The sequence below is a fragment of the Salvelinus sp. IW2-2015 genome, linkage group LG33 (genome assembly GCF_002910315.2).
Source record: "Salvelinus sp. IW2-2015 linkage group LG33, ASM291031v2, whole genome shotgun sequence".
Classification (NCBI taxonomy): Eukaryota; Metazoa; Chordata; class Actinopteri; order Salmoniformes; family Salmonidae; genus Salvelinus; species Salvelinus sp. IW2-2015.
Window position 1 is genome coordinate 2005986 of NC_036872.1, and position 12586 is coordinate 2018571.

At 43.4% G+C, this 12586-nt stretch overlaps 2 protein-coding genes across 3 annotated transcripts in view; both read left to right on the forward strand.

Annotated features, from left to right (window-relative positions):
• Nucleotides 1-12383, forward strand: part of LOC111957534 (RPE-retinal G protein-coupled receptor-like) — a 46897-nt gene extending 34514 nt beyond the window's left edge. The window contains exons 4-7 of the mRNA XM_023978388.3: nucleotides 1862-2015; nucleotides 3799-3916; nucleotides 10836-10949; nucleotides 11449-12383. Of these exons, the coding sequence (XP_023834156.1) occupies nucleotides 1862-2015; nucleotides 3799-3916; nucleotides 10836-10949; nucleotides 11449-11592 (530 nt within the window). The 3' untranslated portion in view covers nucleotides 11593-12383. The remainder of the gene's footprint in view (nucleotides 1-1861; nucleotides 2016-3798; nucleotides 3917-10835; nucleotides 10950-11448) is intronic.
• Nucleotides 1-12586, forward strand: part of LOC111957531 (glutamate receptor ionotropic, delta-2) — a 705651-nt gene that overhangs the window by 294609 nt on the left and 398456 nt on the right. The window lies entirely within an intron of this gene.

Below are 12586 nucleotides of genomic sequence, written 5' to 3' on the forward strand. Positions count from 1 at the left end.
AATCAAACTGTCCAACCCAGCAGCAGGACCGCTACCTCCGCCTTTGTGCAAGGAGGTGCACTGCCAGAGCCCTGCAAAATGACCTCCAGCAGGCCACAAATGTGCATGTGTCAGCATATGGTCTCACAAGGGCTCTGAGGATCTCATCTCGGTACCTAATGGCAGTCAGGCTACCTCTGGCGAGCACATGGAGGGCTGTGCGGCCCCACAAAGAAATGCCACCCCACACCATGACTGACCCACCGCCAAACCGGTCATGCTGGAGGATGGTGCAGGCAGCAGAACGTTCTCCACGGCGTCTCCAGACTCTGTCACGTCTGTCACATGTGCTCATGTGCTCAGTGTGAACCTGCTCTCATCTGTGAAGAGCACAGGGCGCCAGTGGCGAATTTGCTAATCTTGGTGTTCTCTGGCAAATGCCAAACGTCCTGCACGGTGTTTGGCTGTAAGCACAACCCCCACCTGTGGACGTCGGGCCTCATCCACCCTCATGGAGTATGTTTCTGACCGTTTGAGCAGACACATGCAATTTTGTGTCCTGCTGGAGGTCATTTTGCAGGGCTCTGGCAGTGCTCCTCCTGCTCAAAGGCGGAGGTAGCGGTCCTGCTGCTGGGTTGTTGCCCTCCTACGGCCTCCTCCACGTCTCCTGATGTACTGGCCTGTCTCCTGGTAGCGCCTCCATGCTCTGGACACTACGCTGACAGACCCAGAAACCTTCTTGCACAGCTCGCATTGATGTGCCATCCTGGATGAGCTTCACTACCTGAGCCACTTGTGTGGGTTGTAGACTCCGTCTCATGCTACCACTAGAGTGAGAGCACCGCCAGCATTCAAAATTGACCAAACATCAGCCAGGAAGCATAGGAACTGAGGTGTGGTCTGTGGTCACCACCTGCAGAATCACTCCTTTATTGGGGGTGTCTGGCTAATTGCCTATAATTTCCACTTTTTGTCTATTCCATTTGCACAACAGCATGTGAAATTTATTGTCAATCAGTGCTGCTTCTAGTGGAGCGTTTGATTTCACAGAAGTGTGATTGAGTTGGAGTTACATTGTGTTGTTTAAGTGTTCCCTTTATTTTTTTGAGCAGTGTATATATTCATATACTGTGTATATATTTCCATTGTTCTTATATTTGTTACTTTCATCCCCGGTAAGTACCTGCATTAATTAGGCCCTGTATGTGGCCAACAACTGGCCAATGGGAAGCATTTTGTTTTGTTGTATTTCAAGCAAATAGTAAACCAATATTAACCATGTTGAGCTTAGACCTACTTCAAGACAAGGATCAACATGAATTGTATTATATTACAACCCTTATCTCTTCTCATTCTTTGGGTATGTCGCAGATGGAATTTGTGATTTGAAACCATAAAATCTGTGGAATTACATCCAATAAAACAAAATACAGCTACAATTGAGGAAATATGAAGACAACCCTTAAAGGTTTTATTATGAACACTTCCTCAGAGATTCCCTCTTGTCCTGCCCTACCAAAAATGTACATGTTAAAATCAAAATAATACAATAATTACACATTTTATTGTAACACGTAAAACATGCATTCTACTGGTCTGTGTGTTCACAGCTAGTTTGAAGTACATTTTTTGTTTATTTTATGAATGTGTTGTATATCTGTCTGGTCCTGGAAAGCAATGGGGGTGAGGGGATATTTCATATATACATTGGAATGGTGGAGAGTAACGGTGTGTGTTGTGCTCATAGAAATACAATAATAAAAATATATTTCTGAGCACAGCACACACCTTTACTCTCCCTCTCCATTCCAATGGGAAATATACATTATTGAAATAGAATCTATTCTAATCATTGTATTTCTATGGTTGTGCTTCTCATCAGGGACAAAGCTACAGTGGAGCAGTGCCATCACTCTGACTATCTTCATCTGGCTGTTCACCGCCTTCTGGTCCGCCATGCCCCTCATCGGCTGGGGAGAGTATGACTACGAACCCCTCAGAACCTGCTGTACTCTGGACTACAGCAAAGGAGACAGGTCACGAACACACCCACATACCTGCACATGCACATGGACTACAGCAAGGAGACATAACACACAAACATCTTCACAAGTGGCAAAAAGACAGATTGATGGGCAGACAGACATACGCGCGTACACACACACACACACACAAAAACACAAATACAAATACAAAAAAACATGGCCTACAACAAGGGAGACAGGTCATACACACATACAAATCAGAAATACATTACTGTTCAAAAGTTTGGGGTCACTTAGAAATGTCCTTGTTTTTGAAAGAAAAACACATTTTCTGTCCATTAAAATAACATCAAATTGATCAGAAATACAGTGTAGACATCGTTAATGTTGTAAATGACTATTGTAGCTGGAAACGGCAGATTTTTTTATGGAATATCTACATAGGCACGTGCTACAGCGGGTATATCTCACTGGTCACCCCCAATGCCAATTCTTCCTTTGGCCGCCTCTCCTTCCAGTTCTCTGCTGCCAATGACTGGAACAAACTGCAAAAATCTTTGAAGCTGGAGACTCTTACCTCCCTCACTAGCTTTAAGCACCAGCTGTCAGAGCAGCTCACAGATCACTGCATAGCTCATCTGTAAATAGCCCATCCAATCTACATCATCCCCATACTGTATTTATTTATTTATTTTGCTCCTTTGCACCCCAGTATCTCTACTTGCAGATTCATCTTCTGCACATCCTACCATTCCAGTGTTTAATTGCTATATTGTAATTACTTTGCCACCATGGCCTATTTATTGCCTTACCTCTCTTATCCTACCTCATTTGCACATGCTGTATATAGATTTTTCTACTGTATTATTGATTGTATGTTTGTTTATTCCATGTGTAACTCTGTGTTGTTGTATGTGTCGAACTGCTTTGCTTTATCTAGCCCAGGTCGCAGTTGCAAATGAGAACTTGTTCTCAACTAGCCTACCTGGTTAAATAAAGGTGAAATAAAAAATAAAATAAATAAATAGGCGTACAGACGCCCATTATCAGCAACCATCACTGTTGTGTTCCAATGGCACATTGTGTTAGCTAATCCAAGTTTTTCATTTTAAAAGGCTAATTGATCATTCGAAAACCCTTTGGCAATTATGTTAGCACAACTGAAAACTGTTGTTCTGATTAAAGTCCTTTAGATTAGTTGAGTATCTGGAGCATCAGCATTTGTGGGTTTGATTACAGGCTCAAAATGGCCAGAATCAAAGACCTTTCTTCTTAAACTCGTCAGTCTATTCTTGTTCTGAGAAATTAAGGCTATTCCATGCTAGAAATTGCAAGGAATCTGAAGATCTTATACAACGCTGTGTACTACTCGCATCACAGAGCAATGCAAACTGTCTTTAACCAGAATAGCCTTTTAAAATTATTAACTTGGATTAGCTAACACAACGTGCCATTGGAACACAGGAGGGATGGATGCTGATAATGGGCCTCTGTACACCTATGAAGATATTCCATAAAAAATCTGCCGTTTCCAGCTAAAATAGTCAATTACAACATTAACAATGTCTACACTGTATTTCTGATAAATTTGATGTTKTTTTACTGGACAAAAAATGTGTTTTTCATTCGAAAACAAGGACATTTCTAAGTGACCCCAATCTTTTGAACGGTTGTGTACATCATTGCCAAAACCTTCCGCCCTGCCATGTCTATCAACCTTAGTACAGTACATGGTTTTCAGAGTATTGTCTCTTTCTGTAGTGTAAAACATCCATTTTGGCTCCCCAGATGCACTTGTTTCATAACATCCTCTGTTCTTTCTTCTCCTAAACAGGAACTATGTGTCCTACCTCATCCCCATGGCCATTTTCAACATGGCCGTCCAGACCTTTGTTGTCATTACCTCCTACAAGTCCATTGGCCAGAAGTTCAAGAAGACCGGAAATGCCAGGGTAAGAAGTGTTAACTCGAAATAACACAACGACAAGGTTCCAGTTTAACAACGTTTACTAAACCGTATTAGCACACTACATGGTTGCCATTGCACTCAGGCCAGGTTCATCAACAACAAGACTGCTGCGCAGGCCCACTAATAACAAAGTGATAGCCTGTAATAACATTAAATATAGGGATACTTAAATCATGAACTTAACAAGAAGCATGTCCACTATTATTGTCATACATGGCCCTGTTCCGATACTGTCAACATGCACCCTTCCCTCCTTGCTACCTTGAAGGAATCACTGCTCTAACATGAATTGATAGGTGAATGCAAGTGAATCATAGATTATATTTCCAGATTTCACAGAACCAGTCATGTCAAATCAGTGATACCTTCAAAGATTGCTGCATTTAAAAAGTATCCACTCAGTTCCAAACCCAAAATGTTCCCCCTGTCTATCGATGACTGACCACTGCTTATTTGAGTACTAGGGAGGAGAAACAATCCCTATAGTGCTAATGTTAATCTATTTAGTCTTTTCAGCCCTGCAAGGTGTAGACCAGGGGTGGGAAATTCCAGTCCTGGAGGGCCTGATTGGTGTCACAGTTTTGCAGCAGCCCCAGCTAACACACCTGACTCCAATAATCACCTAATCATGATCTTCAGTTTAGAATGCAATTTGAATCATCAGCTGTGTTTGCTAGGGATGGAGAAAAAGTGTGAAACCAATTAGGCCCTCGAGGACTGGAGTTGCCCACCCCTGGTGTAGACCATGAAGGCCCCATGGTTTGGAATGCAGCCACTGTGCCTTAAAGGAATCCATTGTACTGTTGAATAGACACAGTAGACTAGTAGAGTATACTGTAGGTCCCACCACTAGGGCAGTGGCGGTCCAGAACTGTTGTCAGCCTGTGATTGTCAAGCAAATAACTGCCGGTTTCACGGTAATTGACTGGTAATGTACATCTTCTGACTACCACACATAGCCTACAAGCCACTAATGCAGACATTTGGAACCTCTACATTTTAAAAAGTCTAATAAATCTATTTAATATAGCTTACACCATCACAATAAATCCATTATTTAATTTAGACAGATCTAAAGAAACATCATATGAAGAAAATCTAGTCTATTTCAGAAGAACAGAATAGCAAACTGCTGTCCTTATGTTAGGCCCCGATCTGACTATGCCATATGGCTTTGGGCTACACTAGTTCATTTAGCAGACAAGATTTGCTTAAAATTCCTTGTATTCTTCATACTATAAAATAAAATAATATAAAATAATGACAATTGAACATACCTGAATAAAATAAAAAGGATATTTTCTCCAAACGATTTCCGAGAGTGTGCGCATTCTATTCTGTGTTGAGCAGTTAACAAAGAAACAGGTCCTCCTGTATGCTTAATTTGTAGTTATTTATGTAACTTTAGTTGGTGATACAAACGTTAGGCTATATGTTGTGATTTTTAAAACATTCTAAGGCTGCATGATGCGACTAAATGTTCCAAACATACTCTGGGACAGTTGTGGGATGCGATAGATCCCAAATTAATACAACCACCGGCATCAAAAAACCTTTTAAAAGCAATGAGGCTGATGCAACAGATCAGAACTTAAAATGTTGATAAACTCTTAGGCTATTTCTTCACATTATAAGCGCAGCAATACACACACGGCAGTAGGCTATAAGCGTGAATGTTCCAAAATGCTATCAATTAGTGGGAAAAAAACATTCTCAAAGTTGACCGCAAATGCGATTATTTATGCAATGCTTTATTATAAAGGCCATTTGATGGTGAAAATGATCTCCCCCAACCTTGAAACTCACACACTGCCTATGAATGCCAGTTAGGCTCTACACCGGTTGTAAAGCGGATTAATGTGCTTAATTTTAAGAAGTTATTTGGCCACTTTATTTATGATACAAACCTTATAAATACACTGCTCAAAAAAATAAAGGGAACACTTAAACAACACAATGTAACTCCAAGTCAATCACACTTCTGTGAAATCAAACTGTCCACTTAGGAAGCAACACTGATTGACAATACATTTCTAATGCTGTTGTGCAAATGGAATAGACAACAGGTGGAAATTATAGACAATTAGCAAGACACCCCCAATGGTTCTGCAGGTGGTGACCACAGACCACTTGTCAGTTCCTATGCTTCCTGGCTTGATGTTTTTGTCAATTTTGAATGCTGGCGTGCTTTCACTCTAGTGGTAGCATGACGGAGTCTACAACCCACACAAGTGGCTCAGGTAGTGCAGCTCATCCAGGATGGCACATCAATGCGAGCTGTGGCAAGAAGGTTTGCTGTGTCTGTCAGCGTAGTGTCCAGAGCATGGAGGCGCTACAGGAGACAGGCCAGTACATCAGGAGACGTGGAGGAGGCCGTAGGAGGGCACCAACCCAGCAGCAGGACCGCTACCTCCGCCTGCAAAATGACTCCAGCAGGCCACAAATGTGCATGTGTCTGCTCAAACGGTCAGAAACAGACTCCATGAGGGTGGTATGAGGGCCCGACGTCCACAGGTGGGGGTTGGCTTACAGCCCAACACCGTGCAGGACGTTTGGCATTTGCCAGAGAACACCAAGATTGACAAATTCGCCACTGGCGCCCTGTGCTCTTCACAGATGAGAGCAGGTTCACACTTGAGCACATGTGACAGACGTGACAGAGTCTGGAGACGCCGTGGAGAACGTTCTGCTGCCTGCAACATCCTCCAGCATGACCGGTTTGGCGGTGGGTCAGTCATGTGTGGGGGTGGCATTTCTTTGGGGGGCCGCACAGCCCTCCATGTGCTCTGCCAGAGTAGCCTGACTGCCATTAGGTACCGAGATGAGATCCTCAGACCCCTTGTGAGACCATATGCTGGTGCGTTGGCCCTGGGTTCCTCCTAATGCAAGACAATGCTAGACCTCATGTGGCTGGAGATGTGTCAGCAGTTCCTGCAAGAGGAAGGCATTGATGCTATGGACTGGCCCGCCCGTTCCCCAGACCTGAATCCAATTGAGCCACATCTGGGACATCATGTCTCGCTCCATCCACCAACGCCACGTTGCACCACAGACTGTCCAGGAGTTGGCGGATGCTTTAGTCCAGGTCTGGGAGGAGATCCTCAGGAGACATCCGCCACCTCATCAGGAGCATGCCAGGCGTTGTAGGGAGGTCATACAGGCACGTGGAGGCCACACACACTACTGAGCCTCATTTTGACTTGTTCTAAGAATTAACAGCAAAGTTGGATCAGCCTGTAGTGTGGTTTTCCACTTTAATTTTGAGTGTGACTCCAAATCCAGACCTCCATGGGTTGATAAATTTGATTTCCATTGATAATTTTTGTGTGATTCTGTTGTCAGCACATTCAACTATGTAAAGAAAAAAGTATTTAATAAGAATATTTCATTCATTCAGATCTAGGATGTGTTATTTTAGTGTTCCCTTTATTTTTTTGAGCAGTGTATATAGGCCTATGGGCTAGGCTACTCCTGTGTGACTACAATTTGAAAAAGTAGAGAAAAAAAGGCATGCATTGTTTCTTGCCATCAAATCAAACTTTATTTGTCACATGCGCCGAATACAACAAGTGTAGACTTTACTGTGAAATGTTTACTTACAAGCCCTTAACAGTGCAGTTCAAGAAGAGTTAAGAAAATATTTACCATGTAGACTAAAATAAAAAGCAATAATAAACAGTAACACAATAAGAATAACAATAACGAGGCTATATACAGGGGGCACCGGTACCGAGTCGGTGTGCGGGGGTACAGGCTAGTTGAGGTCATTTGTACATGTAGGTGGGTGTGAAGTGACTATGCATAGATAATAAACAGCAAGTAGCAGCAGTGTACAAAAGGGAGGGGGGGTCAATGTAAATTGTCCGGTGGTGATTTTAGTAATTGTATAGCAGTCTTATGGCTTGGGGGTAGAAGCTGTTGAGGAGCCTTTTGGTCCTAGACTTGGCACTCCGGTATCGCTTGCCGTGTGGTAGCAGAGAAAATAGTCTATAACTTGGGTGACAGGAGTCTGACAATTTTATGGGCTTTCTTCTGACACCGCCTATTGTATAGGTCATGGATGGCAGGAAGCTTGGCCCCAGTGATGTACTGGGCCGTACGCACTACACTCACGGTCAGATGCCGAGCAGTTGCCATACCAGGCGGTGATGCAACCGGTCAGGATGCTCTCGATGGTACAGCTGTAGAACCTTTTGAGGATCTGGGGACCCATGCCAAATTTTCAGTCTCCTGAGGGGGAAAAGGTTTTGTCATGCCCTCTTCACAACTGTCTTGGTATGTTCGGACCATGATAGTTCGTTGGTGATGTGGACACCAAGGAACTTGAAACACTCGACCCGCTCCACTACAGCCCCGTTGATGTTAATGGGGGCCTGTTCGGCCCGCCTTTTCCTGTAGTCCACCATCAGCTCCTTTGACTTGCTCACATTGAGGGAGAGGTTGTTGTCCTGGCACCACACTGCCAGTTCTCTGACCTCCTCCCTATAGGCCGTCTCATTGTTGTCGGATCAGGCCTACCACTGCTATGTCATTTGCAAACGTAATGATAGTGTTGGAGTCGTGCCTGGCCATGCAGTCGTGGGTGAACAGGGAGTACAGGAGGGACCTAGTACACATCCCTGAGGGGCCCCAGTGTTAAGCATCCGCGTGGCAGACGTGTTGTTGCCTGCTCTTACCACCTGGGGGCGGCCCGTCAGGAAGTCCAGGATCCAGTTGCAGAGGGAGGTGTTTAGTACCAGAGTCCTTAGCTTAGTGATGAGCTTCGTGGGCACTATTCTGTTGAATGCTGAGCTGTAGTCAATGATCAACATTCTCACCTTTTGTCCAGGTGAGAGAGGGTAGTGTGGAGTGGGCTTGAGATTGCGTCATCTGTGGATCTGTTGGGGCGGTATGCGAATTGGAGTGGGTCTAGMGTGTCCGGGAGGATGCTGTTGATGTGAGCCATGACCAGCATTTCAAAGCACTTCATGGCTACCGACGTGAGTGCCACGGGGCGGAAATCATTTAGGCAGGTTACCTTCGCTTCCTTGGGCACAGGGACTATGGTGGTCTGCTTGAAACATGTAGGTATTATAGACTCGGTCAGGGAGAAGTTGAAAATGTCAGTGAAGACACTTGACAGTGTACACGATGGGCATCATTCAGTGATAATACATCATTCACAAATGAAAGACTAATGTTGTCACCCATCAGACTTTTCTTAATTTAAGTTTGTCTTTACATATACTAAATAATATATGTGTGAAATTAGTTTAGATTTAGAATGGACGATAATCATGTACCTGTCTCTGAACAGGGTCAGGGGAAAAAAATACATGTCATCTTAAATAGCGAATGGAGGACGCTTTTCCCATGATTCATTTTCATGCGAAGCCAGGTAGGCTATACTCCTGTTGTAAAGTGAAGCAATGTGCTTAATATTAGCAAAGTTGAGGAATAAATATAGTAGGCCTAGATTATAGAAACCTGATGGGATCCCCCTCCTTTTTAATAAAGTCCATCAAAACGCTGAGTGAGAAAAGAATGTCATAGCCTATAGAAATGTTGCACAACATGAGCTCATGGGCTCTCATGAAGTGTTTAATATGATTTTCGATTGCATTTGCATTGATGTCAGAGTGATTTAGAGGGACAATAGAGTGCTGAGTACCAGGAAGTTAGCAAGTTTGGTAGGCTACTAATGACCATCAGCGACATCAGAGCTTGACTAAACGGTCACGTGGAATTTGACTGCGGTCATGAATCATGACTGCCCGGTGACCATAACATCCCTAGGTCCCACACGAGACTGGAGGGACTGAATCAGGTTGGGACTGAATCTCGCTCTATATGTTACATAAGCCAATTACTCGCGGTGGTGTAGCTAGGACTTAGCCGGAGCACAAAGGCGTCTATGCTGCAGGAAACAATGAGCTCTTCTCACTAAGGCAGCACTGTTACTGTTACGTAACCTTCAAATAGCATCACACACACAGACATGCTCTCGCTCTCTCAGATAAGCTTTATTAGCATGAATGATAAAGCCACTGTTGCTAAAGCAAAGTGAGATAATGACATCAACAATAACAGTAATACTGATTGCAGAAAGGGGAAAACATATATGTTCTCTCTTTGTCTCTCTTGCTTTCTCTCATACATACACACACACACAAGGCCGCACTTTCAAAGAGGTTCCAATAACTCAAATGCACAAATCACGTCATTATTACTTTGGAAACACAAAACACAGAAAGCAAAGCCCCCTCTCCTTTCAGATGCCCCAGTGTTGGGTTTCTGCTAGGAAGGTCCACAACACTGTAAACAACCACATCATTAACATTCCTGTATGGATACAAAGGTTGTATACATGGCAAAAGGCATTGCAGTCTTTGCGTCATTTGTACTCAAAAAGAACACATACTCGAACAAAACTGTTAACCCTAAGTATAGTGTAGTATGAGTATGAAACATGGGATTACTCTGAATGGTCAGTGAACAACGTTTTACTGTGTACCTGTTTTTGTGCCTTATGTCTTTGTTTACAAGCAGAACTTTGAGTTGAGTTGATTATGAAATGATGGTAAGCCAGATATAGTGTTTTTATCCCAGCCGTTATCCCAGGCTTGTGACCAGGACGTCACATGCATGTAAGCATGTGACGTCTTTTCGCTCTTTCTTCCAATATTCATTGTCGAACAGTAACAATCCTTTCTCCCTCTCCCTCCCTCTCCTATTTTCTTTCACCCCTTTTCCTCTCCTTCTACTCCCCCTTACGCTGTTCTCTTTCTCCTCTCTCTCTCTAATTAATTAAAATGGCTTTATTTGAATGTAGAGTGTACCCACATACATTACAAAAGCAAACATAGAGGAACATATTAAATCAATGGTGATGGAAATAAGTAATAACACCCCTATCTCTACAGTTCAACACTGCCACTCCCCTGAAGACATTTTTGTTCTGCTGGGGACCCTATGGAGTCCTGGCCTTTTACGCTGCTGTTGAGAATGCCAACCTGGTCTCTCCCAAGATAAGGATGGTGAGGACAATACACACGTGCGCACACACACACACACACACACACACACACACACACACACACACACACACACACGCGCATCTAATCTAACAGTAGACCACATATAGATTTCTCAAGGTCATATTACTTTGTGTATGCCAAAAGTCTTTTACACCATTTACCAAATACACAAACACCCTAAAGCAAATACAATACTTTGGGTTTCTGTGTAATATAGTAGCCATTAATTGCACTGCTTGATGATCTAACTAATGGTCATTTGGTCCCCAAAGGGGCCATTACACTACTTGTGTAGTGCAATAGCCCATGCAGGAATCAAGCTCACAACTCTGGTGTGCCAAATATCATACTCCAACCAACTGAGTCAATCAAGCCCTCTATATATATCTGTATTTTATCAAACTTGCTGTACAGTACTTTGACACAAAATGTGTACCACCTTTTTGAACTTGCTAGTACTGAGACATTGACATTGCTCTGTTTGGCTTTGTGTTTGTAGCTGGCTCCTATTCTGGCAAAGACCTCTCCCACCTTCAACGTTTTCCTGTATGCCCTGGGCAATGAGAACTACAGAGGAGGCATCTGGCAGTTCCTTACTGGGGAAAAGATTGAAGTGCCTCAAATTGACAACAAGTCCAAATAAACTAAGCATGCGACAATCACATACACATTTTTTATTTATTTAACCTTTATTTAACTAGGCAAGTCAGTTAGGAACAAATTCTTATTTAAAATGACGGCCTAGGAACAGTGGGTTAACTGCCTTGTTCAGGGGCAGAACGACAGATTTTTACCTTGTCAGCTCTGGGAGTTGATCTAGCAACATTTCGGTTACTGGGCCAACGCTCTAACCACCAGGTTACCTGCCGCCCCAAACAAACTGTTTTCTAACAGGAACGTTGTCGTGGATTCATTCATGTCAATGGACCTGGACTTCACCTTATTGTATTTGTGTGTGTGTGTGTGTGTGTGCATGTGTGTAAGTGACATTTTAGTCAGGGGTTAACGTGGAGTGATGTTGTGTTTGTTGTGACATTGGGATGTATTTTATGTTCACATTGTCATGCCTTGATCTGTTTCACCTGTTCTTGTGATTGTCTCCACCCCCTCCAGGTGTCGCTTATTTTGCCCAGTGTATTTATCCCTGTGTTTCCTGTCTCTCTGTGCCAGTTCGTCTTGTATGTTTGTCAAGTCAACCAGCATGGTTTTCCCGTTCTCCTTTTGCTATTCTCTTTTTGATAGTCTTCCCGGTTTTGACCCCTGCCTGACTGGACTACTTTCCCGCCTGCCTGATCATTCTGCCTGCCCTGACCTTGATTCTGCCTGCCCTTCGGTACTTTTTGAACTCTGAACTGGTTTTGACCCTTTTGCCTGTCCACGACCATTCTCTTGCCTTACCCTATTGGATTATTAAATATTGTAAGACTCCAGCCATCTGCCTCCTGTGTCTGCATCTGGGTCTCCCTTGTGTCATGATACACACTCTAGTTTAGGATGGTCTGTTTGCAGTAGATACATCATGCCCACGGCTCCTATGTTGTGAAAATGTTCAGTGCTTGACTTGGACTGAAATATGTGCCGGTACTCATTTTGTTTGCCGGCACTGTTTATATTTCGGTGCAGAAACGCTACAATAC